Below are 19,890 nucleotides of genomic sequence, written 5' to 3'. Positions count from 1 at the left end.
CATTTTGTTTTAAACTAGAAGAGATTTATTCATTTATCGTTTTGTTTTTTTATAAATTTATTTATTTTTATTTTATTTATTTTTGGCTGCCTTGGGTCTTTGTTGCTGTGCGCGGGCTTTCCCTAGTTGTGGCGAGCAGTGGCTACTCTTTGTTGCAGTGCACGGGCTTCTCATTGCGGTGGCTTCTCTTGTTGCAGAGCATGGGCTCTAGGCACGCAAGCTTCAGTAGTTGCGGCACGTGGGCTCAGTGGCTGTGGTTCTCGGGCTCTAGAGCACAGGCTCAGTAGTTGTGATGCACGGGCTTAGTTGCTCCGTGGCATGTGGGATCATCCCGGACCAGGGCTTGAACCTGTGTCCACTGCACTGGCAGGTGGACTCTTAACCACTGTGCCACCAGGGAAGCCCCATTTATTGTTTTTTGTTTTGTTTTTGGCTGTACCACGCAGCTGATAAGATCTTAGTTCCCTGACCAGGGATCGAACCCAGGCCCTCAGCAGTGAAAGAGCGGAGTTCCGACCACTGGACCTCCAGGGAATTCCCTATTGTTATTTTTTAATTGAAGTATAATTGACCTACAACACTATGTTGGTTCCAGGTACACAACAGAGTGACTCGATATTTTCATACATTACATCAGCTCCATGATAAGTCTAGTTACCATCTGTCACCATACAAAAGCACTACGATATTACTGACTATATTCCCCATGTTGTATATTTCACCCCTGTGACATTTATTTTGTAACTGGAGGTTTGTAGTATCTTTTTTAAAAAATTTTTTTTTTAGTTTGTAGTATCTCTTAACCTCCCCTCACCTATTTCACTCACCCTCCCAACTCCCTCCCCTCTGGCAATCACCCATTTGTTCTCTGTATCTACCAGTCTGTTTCATTTTGTTGTGTTCGTCCATTTGTTTTGTTTTTTAGATTCCATATATAAGAGAAATCCTATGTATTTGTCTTTGTCTGACTCATTTCACTTAGCATAATACCCTCTAGGATCATACATGGTGTGACAAGATCTCATTCTTTTTTACAGCTGAGTAACATTACACTGTATATCTATACCACATCTTCTTTATCTACTCATCTATCCGTGGGCACTTAGGTTGCTTCCATATCTTGGGCTATTGCAAATAATGCTGCAATAAACATAAGGGTGAACATTACTTTTTGAATTAGTGTTTTTGTTTTCTTCAGAAAAATACCCAGAAGTGGAACTGCTGGATTGGATGGTAGTTCTATTTCAAATTTTTTGAGGAACCTCCCTACTGTTTTCCATAGTGGCTGCATCAATTTTCATTTCCACCAATAGTGCATGAGGGTCCCCTTTTCTCCACATCCTCACCAACACCTATCATTCTGTCTCTTTTATTTCACTTAGCATAATACCCTCTAGGTCCATCCATGTTGTCACAAATGGCAAGATTTCACTCTTTTTTTATGGCTAGTATTTCATCGCATATGTACCACATCTTCTTTATCCATTCATCTATTTCTGGGCACTCAGGTTGCTTCCTTATCTTGGCTATTGTAAATAATACTGCAACAAACACAGGGGTACATATATCTTTTTTTTTTTTTTTTAAATATTTATTTCTTTGGCTGTGCCGGGTCTTAGTTGTGGCATGCGGGATCTTCATTGCTGTGTGTGGGATCTTTTTAGTTGTGGTATGCGAAATCTTAGTTGTGGCATGCAGGATCTAGTCCCCTGACAAGGGATCGAACCCATGCTCCCTACAATGGAAGCTCGGAGTCCTGACCACTGGACCACCAGGGAATTCCTGATGTTGAGCATCTTTTCATGTGCCTGTTGGCCATTTGTATGTCTTGCAAAAATGTCTATTCATGCTTTCTGCCCATTTTAAAATTGTTGTTTGTTTGGGGATTTTTCTGATGTTGAGTTGTACGAGTTCTTTGAAAATTTTGGATACTAACCCCTTATTAGATATATTGTTTGCAAATACCTTCTTCCATTCAGTAGGTAGCCTTTTAATTTTGTTAGTAGTTTCCTTTGCTGTGCAAAAGGTTTTACTTTTGTTTTTTTTTGAGGGTTACATCCGTCTACTCTTTTTTTTTTTTCTTAATTTATTTTTATTTTTAGCTGCTTCGGGTCTTAGTTGTGGCACGCAGAATCTTTTTGTTGTGGTGCGCGGGCTCTCCGTTGTGGCGTGTGGGCTCCTCTCTAGTTGTGGCCTGTGGGCTCCCCTCTAGTTGTGGCATGCAGGTTCTTCTCTCTCTAGTTGTGGGGCGCAGCTTCCAGAGCGCTTGGGCTCTGTAGTTGTGGCATGTGGGCTCCAGAGCACATGGGTTTTGTAGTTTGTGGCATGCAGGCTCTCTAGTTAAGCTGCGTGGGCTCAGTAGTTGTGGCACACAGTCTTAGTTGCCCAGCGGCATGTGGGATCTTAGTTGTCCGACCAGGGATCGAACCCATGTCTCCTGCACTGGAAGGCAGATTCTTTACCACTGGACCACCAGGGAAGTCCCTATGCAAAAGCTTTTTAATTTGATGTAGTCCCATTTGTTTATTTTTGCTTTTGTTCCCCTTGCCTGAGGAGACACAGCCCCCCCAAATTTGCTAAGACCAGATTTCCCTGGTGGCACAGTGGTTAAGAATCCGCCTGCCAATGCAGGGGACACGGGTTCGAGCCCCAGTCCGGGAAGATCCCACATTCTGCACAGCAATGAAGCCCGTGCACCACAACTACCGAGCCTGTACTCTAGAGCCTGCAAGCCACAACTGCTGAGCCCATGTGCCACAACTACTGAAGCCCACGCGCCTAGAGCCCGTGCTCCGCAACAAGAGAAGCCACCACGATGAGAAGCCTGCGCGCTGCAATGAAGAGTAGCCCCCCTCGCCGCAACTAGAGAAAGCCCGCGTGCAGCAATGAAGCCAAAAATAAATAAATTAAATTAAATTAAAAAAAAAAAAAGGACTTTGTTCTTCTGATTGCTCATTCCGATTGTGATGAGAAGCCCACGCACCGCAATGAAGAGTAGCCCCCGCTCGCCACAACTAGAGAAAGCCCGCGCATGCAACAACGATGACCCAATGCAGCCAAAAATAAATAAATAAAAATAAAGAAATTAATTAATTTTTAAAAACTGCTAAGACTGATAACAAAGAGCATACTGCCTATGTTTTCTTCTGGGAGTCTTATGGCTTCAGGTCTTACATTTAAGTCTTTGATCCATTTTGAGTTTATTTTTGTAGATGGTGTGAGAAAGTAGTCCAGTTGATTCTTCTGCACGTAGCTGTCCCGTTTTCCCAGCACCATTTATTGAAGAAGCTGTCATTTCCCCTTTGTATATTCTTGCCTCCTTTGTCATAGATTAACTGACCATGTAAGTATGGGTTTGTTTCTAGGCTCTCTATTCTGTTCCATTGATCTATGTGTGTGTTTTTGTGCCAGTACCACATTGTTTTGATTACTGTAGTTTGAAATCAGGGAATGTGCTACCTCCAGCTCTGTTGTTCTTTCTCAAGATTGTTTTCGCTATTTGGGGTCCTCTGTGTTTCCACATAAATTTTAGAATTACTTGTTCTAGTTCTGTGAAAAATGTCTTTGGTATTTTGATAGGGATTGCACTGAATCTGTAGGTTGCCTTGAGGAATATGGTCATTTTAACAGTATTAATTCTTCCAACCCATGAGCATGATATACCTTTCCATCTGTTTGTGTTGTCATCAATTTCTTTCATCAGTGTCTTATAGTTTCTCCAGTACAGGTCTTTTACCTACTTGGTTAGATTTATTCCTAGGTATTTTATTCTTTTCGATGCAATTGTAAATGGGATTGTTTTCTTCATTTCTCTTTCTGATACTTTGTTGTTAGTGTACAGAAATGTAACAGATTTCTGTATATTAATTTCGTATCCTGCAAACTTACTGAATTTATTTATTAGTTCTAATAGTTTTTTGAAGGTGTCTTTAGAATTTCCTATATATAGTATCATGTCATCTGCAAACAGTGACAGTTTTTTGTTTATTTATTTATTTTTGGCTGCATTGGGTCCTTGTTGCTGTGTGCGGGCTTTCTTTAGTTGCAGCAAGTGGGGGCTACTCTTTGTTGTGGTGCGCGGGCTTCTCATCGCGGTGGCTTCTCTTGCTGCGGAGCACGGGCTCTAGGTGCGCGGGCTTCAGTAGTTGTGGCACACAGGCTCAGCAGTTGTGGCTTGCAGGCTCTAGAGGGCAGGCTCAGTAGTTGTGGCACATGGGCTTAGTTGCTCCGCGGCACGTGGGATCTTCCCGGACCAGGGATCAAACCCATGTCCCCTGCATTGGCAGGCGGACTCCCAACCAGTACGCCAGCAGAGAAGCCCAACGGTGACAGTTTTACTTCTTTCTTTCCAATTTGGATTCCTTTTATTTCTTTTTCTTGTCTGATCACTGTGGCTAGGACTTCCAATTCTATGTAGAATAAAAGTGGTGAGAGTGGGTATCCTTGCCTTGTTCCTGATCTTGGAAGAAACGCTTTCAGCTTTTTACTCTATATCTTGATTACTGTGAGTTACATAAGCGTATATGTTTGTTAAAACTCATTATACTGCATGATACAGTAAAATAGGTGTATTGTATCACATATAAATTACACCTCAAAGTTGATTAAAGACCATACTTTAGTATGAACCTATTTACAGAAGCTTGCTTATTCTTTTTTTTTTTCAGCCGCACCACACAGCTAATAGGATCTTAGTTCCCCAACCAGGGATTGAACCCGGGCCCTCGGCAGTGAAAGTGCGGAGTCCTAACCACTGGCCTGCCAGGGAATTCCCAGGCGCTTGCCTATTCTAAAACCATAACATTGTTTTGTTTTCTCCCCAGTTTTACAGAGGGAGAACTGGAGGCAGAGGCCCTGCCTGCCCAGGGAGCCTAAGGAGGGAGGGAGACTGGAACCAGATCTCCGCTGACTCCCAAGGTGTACATCCCACACAACTCCTTTTCAGTATTTTTAAACCATTTGAAAATTTCTTCTGACGATTCAGACGCCTATCTAATTTAACGTATATGTCATGTGGCCTTTTGTTACCAAGCAGAATCACATTTATAAAATATTTCAAAAATAGAGCTTCCTTAATAAAATTAAGTACATGATACAATAAACGGCCTGAACAAAAACTTATGCTAGGGGCTTCCCTGGTGGCACAGTGGTTGGGAATCCGCCTGCCAGTGCAGGGGACCCAGGTTCGAGCCCTGGTCCGGGAAGATCCCACATGCCGAGGAGCAACTGGGCCCGTGCGCCACAACTACTGAGCCTGCACTCTAGAGCCTGTGCTCCGCAACAAGAGAAGCCACCGCGGTGGGGGGCCCGTGCACCGCGACGGGGAGTGGCCCCCGCTTGCCGCAACTAGAGAAGGCCCTCGCGTAGCAATGAAGACCCAACGCAGCCAAAAATAAACAAATAAAATAAATAAATTAAAAAAAAAACAACTTACGCTAGAAGGAAACTCTGTGCTTTTGAAGCCAGAAACTGCCAATGTCAAAATACAGCACAAACCCCAGTGGTCTCCACAGGTTCCCGGGAAGATCATTAGGCTTCAGCCTCTTTTAACGAATTCCATTAAACAAGAATTGCCAGGGGCTTTCTTCCACAATTAAAGGCCCTTGGTAGGAATGTTATCTGTTAGACTGCAAACTGTAATCATTTCCCAAAGAGGACCCAGAGGCAGCCTCATCCTAACCCAACTGATCAACCTCACAAAGTGGTCTTGCCCGGCTCATCATGGGCAAGGGAAGCAATGAGGCGCCTCCAGCAACTCCTAGCTCCGCACGACAGCCGCTGTGTGTTCCCATGCTGGATTTGGCCATTATTCCCCTCTGATGGGCCCTTTCAGCAAGGACCAGTAAAACCGGAGGTTGTATCCCCATACAGAGTCAGCTTTCTTTTTCTTTATTCTCCAGTACGTGGCTAATTTCACAGAATTCTCGTTCCTCTCCAGCCCAGGGCCTCTCAACACCTGACCTGGACCACTGTCTGCAGCCTCCCCACTATTAACTTCGGGGAGACGGGAGAGATTCCAGGGGTCAGGGGATTTCAAAAGCTCATTACCTTTGCATCATCCAGTAGAGGGCTTCCTGGCTCAGAGTCGATGGAGTAGGGGGAGAAGCCTGCCTGGGACCCTGAGTCGGAGGCCGGAGGCGACATCAGAAGGACATTCTGATTAAAGTCATCGATCTTCAGGTCCACATCATTGTCCACCAGGCTGCCTAGGTCAATGCCCTTCAAGAGCTCTGTGAAGAAAACCCTATCTGGCAAACGGTCCGTTTTATAGCACCCCACCTGGGCTGGAGCTGGGCTAGGTGAGGGATGCACAGCCCCTGCTCCTGCTTCACCCCTGAAGGCACCTTGTACACATCAGTGGACCCTCCCCGGTGCCCAGCACAGGACTTCTACTATAACCGGAAAGTCTGAAACCCTTTTCTCAACGAGCACACTTACTGTTCTTCTGATTTGCCAGTTTCAGCACCATGTTCTCCTGGCGCAGTTTATGATTGACCTGCTGCAAGTATTTGATGTAGTCAATGGCCTTCCTCAGAACACCAGACTTGTGCATCTGGGAAGGAAGACGGGTGAAAAACACGGTGGCATCAGACCAGCTTGCACAGTGAAGCAAGCAGAGGCCCAGAGCTCAGGCTCTGGAGTGGGAGGTGCTGGGCTCAGATGCTGACTCTCCCACTACTTAGCTGTGCAACCCAGGACAAGTTACTCAACATCTCTGAACCTCACTTTCCTCCTCCATGAAATAGGGATAATGATCGTATATGAGTCATAGGCTTGCCATGAGGGTTAAATGAGCTAATATGTGTAAAGAGTTTAGCCTCTGGCCTGGCATACAGTAACACTATATATTAGCTGTTACTCCTACTTCCTATGATAATCCTAGCATCAAAACAAGCTTTAAGGAAAACAAACGACAAACAAAAAACCAGAGCACTGTTGGCTGGTTATCTTAAATAAAGGTATATTAGTACCTTTCAGATTTGTAGGCTACAAGGAAAATTATATTTTCTTTCAAAATAGAGGTAAAGATAAACAGATAACAGGTAAAAAAAAATCTCCTATGTGCCAAAGCCAAAAGATACATTCATTGAAACACCAGAAATTTATGAAAAACCAATTTCCCCTATTTGTTCTTTGTCAAAGACCCAATCTCCATTTTTCCTCCTCCCTAAAAGGTTAAAATATTGTTAGCCATCCCTGAATAAAATTAAACATATGCCAAAAATGCCACCAGCTGCCTCAGACGTACACACGGTTGTGTACCTAGCCATCAGAGAGCAGCAGGTGTATGAGACACGGTGGTGGTTGTGAGGGGCGGGCTGGCCACCACCACTGCAGAGCAGACTCAAAGGTCCAGGCAGGCCACTGCCTTACCAGCACCCAACAGTTAATATCTTATAATCCTGGAATTTCAAAACACCAAGATGCTTTAGTAAGAAAGCACCTTTAACCATTCTTGCATTCACTCAGCCTGGGCCTGGGTCTTCCCTAAATTCCTGCACCAAAGACAGATAGAGGGGAGATGATGGGGCATGAAACACCATTTTGCTTGGCACCTACCTTGGCATCTGTCCCCATGACCAGGTCCTTCAACTCAATGATTTTGTCATTGATGGAGGAGCGATACCGCTTCTCAATGATGTTGTGTGTCGTCCGCCTTTCTCCTTCCTTGGGGGGCTCGAGCTGCTTGACTCCCCCAGGTACCTGCTTAATGGGCACTTTCTCTTGTCCCATCATCACAGGCATTGTGGTCAGAATGGTCCCATTGCTGCCCACCAGGGTCTAGAACAGACACAAGGGCAGAACGACCACTTGGTTAGTCTGAGTAAAGCAACCTCACAACACAAACCCACTGGCCCTGGCCACATGGCATCACCTGAAAATGCTTTGTGTAGTCTGACACCCTTCCTGGGTTAATTAAGTCTAGAAGCCTTAGGAGCCATGGTACCTCAGGTACTATGCCCCTTTCAGAATCACTGTTGATTAGTCATGTGCCACAACAGCATTAATGTGGATAAACACCAACCTTTGATGTAGGGATGCCAGAAACATGTCATGTAATTTCTGCTTTGCTGTCAACCCATTAGCCACCTCTGAGCTCGCATACAATGCACCAACCACAAAACTTTCTCCTGGTGTATGACATGTACTTTCCTCTCACATGACGGTGAAGTTAACCTACTGCATTTCCTTATACGATTTGACCATCAAAAAGCTCAAGGGCAGAAGTGACAATCAGAGCCATTTTATTAAACAGACCAACTAGAGAGGCTTCTCCTCGTTTTCCCCTCAAGTCTGCTTTTCCTGCTCTTTGTTTCTGTTTTCACTAATTTTAGTTTTATTTTCTTCAACAAATGGCCTCAATATCCAAATGGCCAATGAACACACAAAAAGCTTCTTAACTTCATTAGTCATCAAGAAATAATTCACACATAGTAAAAGGCACACATTTTAAGCGTACAGCTTAATGGAATTGTGATGTATGTATACAATGTGTGTAACCAAGGTAACCCTGATCAAGACACAGACCATTTCTATCCCCTTAGAAAGTTCCCTCATGCCCCTTCCCCCAGAGCAGTAATCACTGCTCTGACTTCTAGCACCATCTTCTTGAACTCTGTATAAATGGAATCATCAGCGTGAACTCTTTTGTGACAAGCATCTTTTGCTCAGTGTACTGTTTTTGAGGTTTAGCCACGTAGTTGTATGTATCAATCGTTCTTTTTGGATGGATAGTTGCGTTGTTTTCAGTTCTTGGCTTTTATGAATAAGGCTTGCTTTTGAATTTTGATCACTTTTTTCTCTCAGACTCTCTTGCCACAAGATGAGACAGTGGCCAAGACCCTACAACTGAAGTATGGGTGCCTTTCATGTCCCCCACCTTGGAGCCCCTCCCTGCCTGGGCGGCCTAGGGTCCTTCACAAGCTAAACCTCCATCAGTAGGACCTAAGAGGCGGATGGTCCTGTGTGGAGCTGTCGCCCAGAAACTGGGGCTCCTCTGCTGTTCCTCTCTTGCCCCTCATAAACCCTAGTACTCCCACATAACACTCGGTGCTGGTACTTCTTAAGGGGAAAAAAAACTAAAATGGGGTAATTTTGCAATCTGACTCACACACTGCACAGAGCTGCCGCATCTATTCAGTATCTGGAGGCTTTGTTATCATCTCTGAGGCCTAAAACCCCCAAGAAGCGGGGGTGGGGGGGGCAGCTCTTACCGGAACTTGAAGGGCAGCTGTCTGGATGGGGGTGGTGAGGGCAGTGAGGGCTGGGTTCTGGACTGCGGCCATCACAGGGCTGCCATCTGTCTTCAGTGTGGTCAAAACAAGGGAATCTGTCTTGATGATCTGAGGCTGTACCAGGACCTGGATGGAAAAGGAAGAAAAGGAAAAGGAAGGTAGCATTATTTTTCTATTTTGCATTACTTCTTCCTGCATAGACCCTCCAGAAAAGAATGATAAAATAAAATTTTCATAAAACTGAGAATGTAGCTTGATTACTGGGTTGCCGGAGAGAAGGCGTACATCTAAAGAGGGTTCTGGGTTGGACGGCTGAAAGGCTTTGAGGAGAGCAGTGCCAGCGGCCTAGCGGGGGCAGAGCAAGCATGGCTCGGGTGGACCGTGGAAGGGAGAGAGACCTGATTGTGGACAAACTTAGGAATGTGAGGAAAAAGGCTGGGAAGCAAAAATGGTAAACCTGGATTGTTTTTTAAAGCTAACTTACTTCATTAGTTAGAAATACAGGGCTTCCCCGGTGGCTCAGTGGTTGAGAATCTGCCTGCCAATGCAGGGGACACGGGTTCAAGCCCTGGTCTGGGAAGATCCCACATGCCGCGGAGCAACTAGGCCCGTGAGCCACAACTACTGAGCCTGCGCGTCTGGAGCCTGTGCTCCGCAACAAGAGAGGCCGCGACAGTGAGAGGCCCGCGCACCGCAATGAAGAGTGGCCCCGGCTCGCCGCAACTAGAGAAAGCCCTCGCACAGAAACGAAGACCCAACACAGCCATAAATAAATAAATAGATAGATAGATAGATAGATAGATAGATAGAAGGTGGTGCTCTTTAAAAAAAAAAAAGAAATACAGTCCACTATGATACACGGCTTAAGAACATTCTGGCACATTTCTTTTCAGCTTTATACCCATTATATGTGTAAATGAATTAATACAGCAGCATTTACTGAGTTTAGGTGGGTGCCAGTGTGCATCTACAGACGTCTTCTCTGCCAGGTCTCATGGGGACCTCGTAAGGTCCAGGTGCCCCTACCTGCCCTGCAAGCCGTGCCCTCACACTCTGGTGGTCCTGCCTAGCATGTAGACCACACCTTCAACCACAGGCCGGCCAAGAGCCCCAACCAGGGTCTCCCTGAATTCCTGTCAGCCACCTACCGGGACCTGCTGCACCTGGGGCGCAGCAACTGTCTGCACCGTGGCCGGGGCGAGGGTCTGCAGCGTGCCATTGGCTGTCTGCGTCAGCACCCGCTGGGCCTGCACCGTCTGCACCTGCTGCTGGATGGTGACCGGCTGCACCTGGGAGGATGTCACTAGGCTTTGGACTTGAGGCTGAAGGACTTGGGAAAAGAGGAGAAAAAAAGTCACGTGGACGAGGAATGCATTCTGTCACCGTAGCTGTGGCAATAACCCAGGCTGGAGTGCCTCTTAATGATCCCAACGCCCCACCTGTTGCTGAAGAAGATGTGCACAGCCATTTACAAGCTGGTCTAGATGACAAGAATATCCCATAAGGGCTGCATCAATTTCTGAGGGAACGAGTACAAATTATTTCATTGCTCCGGATGCTGGGGTGGAGGTGAGGGAAGCTAATCAGCAAGTGACTGCACCCAGCAAGGGAGTTAACAGGTGTTGAGAACCAACTCCCCGGGGCTTCATTTCCTCCCGTGAAATGAATGGAAAGTGCACTTTGGGATGACGGTCTCAGCTTTTCGCTTTGTGGCCTCCCCCCAGCCCCTAAACCCTTGAAGCCCATTGAAGAACTGTCAGATCCTTTGAAATTAGTAGAGCAATACTAATCCCACCCAGGGGTCCCCACAGGGTCAGAGAGCAATCTGATGAGAAGGTGCCGGGACACAGCACAACACAGAAAGTCACTCAGCACACACCGAGGGCCTACTGTGAGGCCTGCCACTCGGAGACACGGCACCTATGTTAAAAGCGTACTCTCCTCTGCAGTGGATGCTCAGGAGATGTCTCCTGGATGAATGGTTCTCAACCTACAGGTGCTGAGATCTTCCTGGTGCCTGGGTGAGTTTTAAGACTAATTTTATTCAAGCCCCCACCTCTAGTTACCAGGACAGCCCTGTGGCTACTGTGCCCGTTGGAGTCTTTGACCACGCATCCTTGAAACAGGCACAAGAGACATTAAGGTATTTGAAGAGACCGAACGTGTTCCTGCACCACTATGCTTACGGCCAGCTACCGAAACCTCATTGAGACGGGGCCAAGTTGATCGGCTGTGTCATCCCCAGAGAGGACAGAACTATTTACAGTCTACCTCGGAAGTGTCTGCAAACTGGCACAAAAACTTTTGAACCAACCAATCGCTATCACATCTGAGTTCTGAGTCACCTTGAAAGCTGGTAGCTGCATTCTGGTATATCAAAGGCTGCTGGATGATCCTCGTCTGGGGAGCGGTGCTGAATGTCGGGGTGATCATTACTGTCTGCTGCTGCAGCTGAGCTGGAGGCTGGGGCTGGGGCTGGGGGCGGGGCTGAAGAACGGGAGTTGCCCTTGGCGGAGGGGGAACCGCGGTGGGGGGAGCCTTGACTTGTAGGGCTGGAGCCTGGGGGGAGGTAGCCGAGGGCGAGAAGGAAGGTAACGGGACCTGGCTGAAGGACCGCTGCACCGAGGGGTCCCCGGCTCCGGCTCCGCCACCGCTGCTGCCGCCATTGCTGCTGCCGCTGTTGCCACTTCCACCGCCGCCAGGGAAGGAGCTGCACAGCTGCTCTGAGAACAAGTCAGGGAACTCTCCCACTTGATTGCTGACAAACTGCAGCATCTCTGTGAGCAAATGGAAAAGAGTAATTTTACTGCCAACCAAAATATCTATTAACTTTCAAATTTGCTTAAGAAACCGAGGTATGAAAATCCAATAGCTTTCCCAAGACACTGCAGAGATGGGTCGCCTCTCTCTCACATGGGGAATCAACTGGGCCAAGATGGCCCACCAAGGGAGAGTGGGACAGGACTTCACTTGGTTGATGTTCTTCTCCCTCCTCACCACCTCCAGGCTTGTTCTACCCACTTTCCTCATTGTCTGTACCAGGCCTAATAGGAGCTACCTCTGTGCTGGGTGAATGTTCCTCCTGGAGGGTATGGCTGGTCGCGTTTTACGGTTGGGGCAGTCGCTGTCCTGAGTCTTTGGAGCCCAGTAGCCTTGCGCTCTGAGGCCACCTCCAGTCTCAGCACTGCTCCCCATGGCAGGGGAGTCCCCAGACCCCAACTCTCCTCACCACAGGCAGGCTCTGGGCCTTCTCTCCAAGATGGGCATATCCCTGGGCACTGTTGGTACCCTCAGGAACACTAGGGGATGATGAAGTTGATGGGCCCCAAGTCATGGAACTTTAGAGGTGGAATGGATGGGAAGATCATACACGAAGTCCAGGACAGGGAAATAACTCGGCCACGGTCACACAGCTCATCAGGGCACAGCAAGGATTAGAACCAGTTCTCTGCCTCCCAGCCTCGCCTTCTTTGACTGCACCCCAGTGCCTTCACTGTCAGAAGGTCAGGGCAGAACAGCCCGGGCCCTGGACCCCTCTGGCTGTGCCCCTTTCCTCTGGGCGAGGAGCCTGTGGAGCCAAGGGGATGTGTCTGCTGGACACCATGCCGCCTTCTATTGATAGCTCATGCTCCAAGTACCCAGGACCCCTAAATTCCCAGCCCAGAGGGCCTCTTCCCCTGCTTCATCCTCCCAATGGTTTACCCAAATCCAACTTAATCCACGACTAACAACTCGTCTCTCATGACTCCTTCCTCCCCATAGGGCTGCTCCCCATTAGGAGTCTGGGGCCTCAACTTTGACCCAGGTATGTTCAGATCTACAATTCTCTACCCTGTCCACATTCTCTCCCCTTTCCTCTCCAACACATTCCCAAAAAGCTACTGCTTGTTCCTAAACCCTGGCACCCTCCCCTCAAAACCCTCAAGGCTGCAGGATGCTCTGATTTGGTCACCAAAAAGAAAAAACAAAGAAAAACGAAAAACAAACAAACAAAAGCCCCCAAACACTGTCTCCATTCATTCGTCAAACCTCCACCAGCAAGTCCCTCCCAGGTTTCTAGCAGGGTGTGTGTGTGTGTGTGTGTGTGTGTGTCTGTGTGTGTGTGTGTGTGTGTGTGAGGGGGAGGAATCTGGGCTATAAAGAGTCTTATGTTAGGCAAGCAGAAAGCTACCAGGGGTTTCTAGCGTGACCTCCACACAGGATAACTGGAGCTTAGCAGTTCAGCATGTTCAGTGTTCAGTCAGTTTAACCTGCTGGCAAAACAGCATCTCACAAGATTAAGTGACTACACAGTGGTGTTATTTACCAACATCTCGACACTCTGCTCTGTCCCCACTCAGCCTGTCATCTGTGGGAGGGAGAAATGGGCAGAATGCCACAGATATTGTAACCTGTACCAACAAATTCCAATTCCTTGTACATGATTAAACTAAGAAATACCCTCAAACTCAGCACAAAATTTAAACAAAACACAACTTGGTGCTGACACGTTCCAAGCACAACACAATATTATAAAATGCTTTAAGAAATTAAGAGAAACCTAATAATTCATCGAGCTTTCCAGAACTCTCATAAAATCCTGCCTCTGGGGAATCGACACAGAGGACTACTTCGTGAGCCAAGAGAACATCACTCCCTGGCTGATTGTTCTAATCCGTGGAAAGCTAAGGAGGCAAAAGAGGCCAGAGAGTAGATGGGCACAGGCTTTGGCACCAGGTGGGTCTCAAAGGGCCCATCTAATCAGCTGTGTGAACGTGGGCAAGTCACTTCTGTCTACACCCCCGTTTCCTTACAGGAGGCTGCCACAAGAAGACTCACTTGGCTTCTTTGTGGTGAGGATTAATAAGAAAATTGATGCAAAGTGCTTGGTGGGGGCAGACCCTTACAAAGGTCCCTATCAGTGGTGCTTCTGAAGCCCCACTAAACAGGCACTTGGCTCCACTTATCCTGTCGAGTGCTCTCTAGAACCTTTTGTCGGGGAGACATGGGCTGGCTGGTGAAGTAATGTACAGAGGTCACAAAGCTTAGTTCACAAAGCAGGTTAAGTGTGTGTAGGCAGATGGAATGCGACTGCTTAAATTAAAGAAAAAATCCTTTTCGACCCACACATGAGGAGCTCCAGGGAGCTATCTCCAGCCAGGCAGATGGGCACGGGGCTGAGGGGCACAGGGGAGCCGTTAAGACTGAGCATTTGAAGGAAGAAGTAACGAAGAGGTTCTTTGAGCCACTGCTGCAGCAGGCACGCTGGGCCTCCCGGGGACCCATCTGGTCTGCAGTGACAGAGAAGGGGAGGCCCCGGTAAGTGGAACGAGGCCCACCCAGGCGCAGATCTGCTCTGTACCTGGGGGATACACCTCGGGAGCGCCCCACGTCTCCTGGCTCTTCCCTGCTCCCATCATTCAATCATTCGTGTGCTGCAGACACACAGGCTCTCGTGTCCGCAGAGAGCCATGAAACCTAGAGAAGGGAGGCCTGGGAAAGGCAGTTTTTATGGAGGTTTGAAAATGAAGTTTGGCTAGACATGGAAGGCCAGACACGGCCCTCCTTGGAGCTGGGTCGGCCGCCCGGGCCTGCAAACCCCAGCCCACCTCGAGGGGGGGCTCCTGTCAGTCACCCTCCCCCACCAAGCCACATTCCTGTGTTTAGCTGCTTCATAAACTAAGATTTAAGTTGCTTGATAAAGTAGGCTGGGCCCCAAGAAACTATATCTAGGTTTTGATCACGTAACCAAAATTAGAGGCTCCGGCTGTCACCTGTGCTTGACAGTCTCAGGCTTCATCCAAGGAGACCCCAAGTTCACTTGTACTTTACAGAGCTCGTGACCTAGAGGTAACATAAGCCACTGTGTCTGGCTCAGTCTAGCGGCATCTACCTCAGAATGAGGTAACTTGAAATCTGGTCAGATTAATTCTGGTCAAGAATAAAGAATCGGAAGCCCCAAATGGGGTAACGTTGTCTCCAAACTGCAGTCAGTCAAAAATTCTTTCAATGGGTATGTGTTACCTAGCCCTGTTAGGTGCTAGAAGAACTACTTTTACAGAAGTCATTTATTCTTATATTTTGAATTTATTATGGATCTTGTGTTAGACAATGTTTTAAAATAATTTTCTTTTTTAAATCATAAAAGTAACATTCGCTACCAAAAAATTTAGAAAAAAGTTAAATGAAAAAATAAAAAATAAAAATCATCCAGCAGGGCTTCCCTGGTGGTGCAGTGGTTGAGAATCTGCCTGCCAACGCAGGGGACATGGGTTCGAGCCCTGGTCTGGGAAGATCCCACCTGCCGCGGAGCAACTGAGCCCATGCGCCACAACTACTGAGCCTGCGCTCTAGAGCCCGTGAGCCACAACTACTGAAGCCCGTGCACCTAGAGTCCGTGCTCCACAACAAGAGAAGCCACCGCAGTGAGAAGCCCGCGCACTGCAACGAAGAGTAGCTCCTGCTCGCTGCAACTAGAGAAAGCCCGTGCACAGCAACGAAAACCCAACACAGCCAAAAAAAAAAAAAAAAAAAAATCCAGCAATTCCACCACCCTGAGACATCTACCGCCAGAGTTTTGATGTGTATCCTTCCAGACTTCTTCCTATACAAGGCTTGCCTGCAAACACAAGTGTGCACATGTGTGGGATGGTTTTACAAAAATGGGATCACGCTGAAGATGCTATTTTGTCCCTGCTCCCTTTGGGAGCAATACATTGTATTGTATTATATTAATGCACCAGACTTTAACCACTTAGTGATGATGGATGAGTGCTTTCATCTTCTCAGCATTATTAACAACTCTGACAAAAATCTTTGAACAAGCATCTTTTCCCATTTATCTGATTATTTTCTTAGGATAAATTTCTAGAAATTAGATGGCTGGGTCAAATGACAGGTAATATACTTTGAAAAGGTTACAACAATCTATACACTTGCCAGTGTTTCCCCGCATTTAATGGGTTGGCCAAAAATTTCGAGTTTTTCTGTTAACGTCTTATGGAAAAACTCGAATGAACTTCTTGGCCAGCCCAATATTTCTGTCCATTTGATAGTGGGAAAAAACGACATCTAATTGTTCTAATTTACATGAATGCGTATTAAATGAGGTCAAACGTCACCCCCCCCCCCCATTTTATTGGCCATTTGTATTCCTTCTTTGTAAATTGCCTGCTCTTGACCTCTGTTCATTTTTCTACTGGGCTATTTGTCTCTTTTTAGTGATTTAAAAAACTTTCATATATTATGGATATTTGCTCGTTCTTATATATTTGCAAATATTTGCCCCACTTTGTTGGGTTTTTGTTGTTGTTGTTGTTCTGTTTTTTCGCTCAGGAAAGAGAATGGCATAGTCACTGAGAGCTACCCTGTCCTAGTGCTGTAACCTGGGGCAAGTTTTACCTCTCTGAGCCACAGTTTTCTCACCTATAAAATGTGGCTAACAATTATATCTAACTCGTCATGTTGTTGAGAGATAATTCACATAGAATCTACAACATAGTGCCTGGCACTTAGTATTAGCTAGTACATGTTATACACAGTGGTTTCTGACAGTTAGTTTTGCTTTGACTTTTTTTTTTGGAAAATTCAGATTTATTCCAATGCATTGGACATATTAAGGAATAATTTGGGCATAACATAAATTTCGTGTTTACTTCTGCATGAAAGAAACACTAAAACATGCAAAAAACCATACCCAGCTGAAATGAGCCACACAGGAAAACAAAAAATGCACACACCTCAAACATCCACAAGCTGTCAGATCACCTGCATGCGTTACGAGCTATAACCCTCCACATCTGGGGTCAGAAATTTCCATCCAACTTCAGAAAGCCTTCCTTCCATCACTTCACAATAACTTGCGAGCTATAACCTTCCAACGCCCACTTCCACAAGCAAACCTCAGGTCTTTTTCAAGGTAGAGGCTACATTTATTGTGGTAGTTATACATTTCTTAGCCGCTTAACATCTGTAAAACTGTGCTGTTTAGGGGGTCCTATCTTATTTTTTATTTATTTTTACCATTTAATTTTAATTTTTTTATTGGGCTATAGTTGATTTACAATGTTAGTTTCAGATGTACAACACAGTGATTCAAAATCTTTATAGGTTATACTCTAAAGTTATTATAAAATATTGGCTATAGTCCCTGTGCTGTACAATAAATATATCTTTGTAGTTTATTTATTTTATACATGGTAGTTTGTACCTCCCTATCTTCTTTTTAGAATGCCTACTTATTTTTTCTCTATGTTTTCTGGTCACCTATGAAGTTTTTGAGTGTTATGACCCTAACCCCACTTTCCCCATAAGCCCTGTGGTTTTTACTGTGTAATTTTGCATAGTGCAGTAATTTTTAGGAATGTGTATGTTGCATTACAGCAGAACAATTTCAATCCTGTGTAGTAAAATAACATGGTTTCTGTTCCTCCTCCCAAAGATCATAAGGATATTGACCTAAACTTTCTTCAGTTACTTTTGTTCATTTCATCTTTCACATTAGGTCTGCCCAACAAACCTAAGAACACAGAAGCATGGTGTGTGATGTGTGTAAGGCTGTTGGGAGTGAGATGGACCACAACCAGTGGGGGAGAGGGAGGTAAACACAAAATCTAATCCCCAGCAAGAACCCTTCTTGAGCAGCAAGTATCCTGCTTTCAAGCTGACGATCCTGTCTCCCCTCCTAGGATGTTTTTTTCTAATAATTAAAGAATCTTAAAATTAAAAAAAATAAAATAAAATGTAGACCCATATCAAGCCTGAGGGTCAATGGTAAGATAGCTCTTCATTTTTCCACCATTTTGCTGTTTGTGATCACCACTGCTTTCTCAGGACCTAAAACATCAGTTATCCCCATTCAAGTCACCCAGAGGGGCAGTTAAGGAGCTGGGCTGTCAACCACACCCTTCAACCCAGAAGCCCTGAAATGCAAGCAATAACAGAAGGAACAGAGGGACAGTTACAGCAGGCAAACTGCTGCCTTAAAATTGCTCCACTCAAACACCAGGAGGCACATCCATTTGGTAAGAAGCTCGGAGCACAGGGACAGAATTGTGTACTTCAAGGGAATTCTGGGTCACCATCCTGGGGAAAGAGAGTCTGGAGGAGGCGCCGAATGACAAAGGATGACAAACTAGTGACTCGGGCATCCTATATTTTAAGCAAGGGATGAGTGAACTCTTTTTACTGGCAGAGAAACCACAAAGGGAAACTGGGTGGGGAGGTGGGGTTCTTAAATGCTTGTGTTCCACAACACACACAAAGGTGTCATATATTCCTTTGCACATATCAAGTATTACATAATAAAATAAAACATTTGAAAATTAAGAGAAAAAGAAAACACAAAGAGAAGCCAAGTCATTCTCAAATGGCCTCTGGTCTGCTCTGTCTGGCTCTCTCGCCACCTGCCCAGGCTGGGTATCAGGGGCAGCCCCAGAGGGCCCCAGCTCAGCTGGCTGGTCCTGGCTTCTCTGGTCCAACACAGCAGGAGACCCGAGCCAGCTCTTGAGTTTCAATCAAAAGAGAGTGATCTTCGGCACTACCTTCAATTGCTCTTTCTTCTTCTTTCCTCTGCCATGAGTTCGCTATGAATTCCTGGCAGGTCTCCTTCCGTAGTATCACAGAGTTATCTCTTTGCTCCACTTCCATACCCTGCCTTGATTTCAACCACAGCCTTCAACCCAGTGACAATCGTTTTCTTTGAGTATCTTGTTGGTCCAACAGTCTTTCAAAGCAAATCAAACTTCTTGAACATGAGCTTCATAGCTTCCTACCAATTGCTCCCTCCTACTCCAGGGGATTTCACTTCCCACTCGCCTTAGCTCATCATCCAGCCTGGAAAAATACCCACTCCCTTCCTTTTTGGCACATGCCTTTGGGGGGTGGGGGAGGGGTGCCTTACCCTTTCTGCTTGTTACAGCCCTCTTCCTTTAACTGCACAATTCCATTTCAAAATGACTTACAATTTCTTTCACCAAGGACTCTTTTCTACCTCAGATCCAGCCATCTTTTAGCTCTTGAACCCAACTGTGATTTATTTGTTAAAAAAAAAGTCTAAAACTTGAAAATACGGGAAATTTTTAAAAGTACAGTTCTGGGCTTCCCTGGTGGCGCAGTGGTTAAGAAACCGCCTGCCAATGGAGGGGACACGGGTTCGAGCCCTGGTCCGGGAAGATCCCACATGCTGTGGAGCAACTAAGCCCGTGCACCACAACTACTGAAGCCCATGCGCCTAGAGCCCGTGCTCCGCAACAAGAGAAGCCACCGCAATGAGAAGCCCGCGCACCGCAACCAAGAGTAGCCCCCGCTCGCCACAACTAGAGGAAGCCCCAGCACAGCAATTAAGACCCAACACAGCCAAAAAAAAGAAAGTACAGTTCTCTTTAAAGTCATACCAGAGCATTGTCTAAACTCTGGTTTAGACAATGCTCTAAAGGTCATCTGATGCTCTACAGAAACATAAAGTTGTCTGACTTCCTATTTACTACTGATTAGGCGCACATTCTGTAAAATTAGATGTTCTCATGTAGAACATAAACAAGTTGCAAATGATTTCTCTCTGGTAAAAAAGATAACCTTGAAAGCTTTGTTTTTTATTGCCCTGTAGGACATTAACCAGTTATGCATCTAAATTTGCAATCTTATTTCTTTCCAACTATGTAAATATCAGTTTCTT

At 46.0% G+C, this 19,890-nt stretch overlaps 1 protein-coding gene across 1 annotated transcript in view; it reads right to left on the bottom strand.

The window, feature by feature from the left end:
- The window catches only part of SREBF2 (sterol regulatory element binding transcription factor 2), a 59,975-nt gene that overhangs the window by 25,325 nt on the left and 14,760 nt on the right, over positions 1-19,890 (bottom strand). The window contains exons 2-7 of the mRNA XM_059937088.1: positions 11,582-12,013; positions 10,385-10,566; positions 9,216-9,362; positions 7,561-7,782; positions 6,439-6,553; positions 6,049-6,230 (exon numbers count right to left, since the gene is read on the bottom strand). Of these exons, the coding sequence (XP_059793071.1) occupies positions 6,049-6,230; positions 6,439-6,553; positions 7,561-7,782; positions 9,216-9,362; positions 10,385-10,566; positions 11,582-12,013 (1,280 nt within the window). The remainder of the gene's footprint in view (positions 1-6,048; positions 6,231-6,438; positions 6,554-7,560; positions 7,783-9,215; positions 9,363-10,384; positions 10,567-11,581; positions 12,014-19,890) is intronic.

This window comes from Balaenoptera ricei, chromosome 10, assembly GCF_028023285.1.
Source record: "Balaenoptera ricei isolate mBalRic1 chromosome 10, mBalRic1.hap2, whole genome shotgun sequence".
NCBI lineage: Eukaryota > Metazoa > Chordata > Mammalia > Artiodactyla > Balaenopteridae > Balaenoptera > Balaenoptera ricei.
Note: the sequence above shows the minus strand (reverse complement) of the source record. Positions and strands in the feature narration are given on the sequence as shown.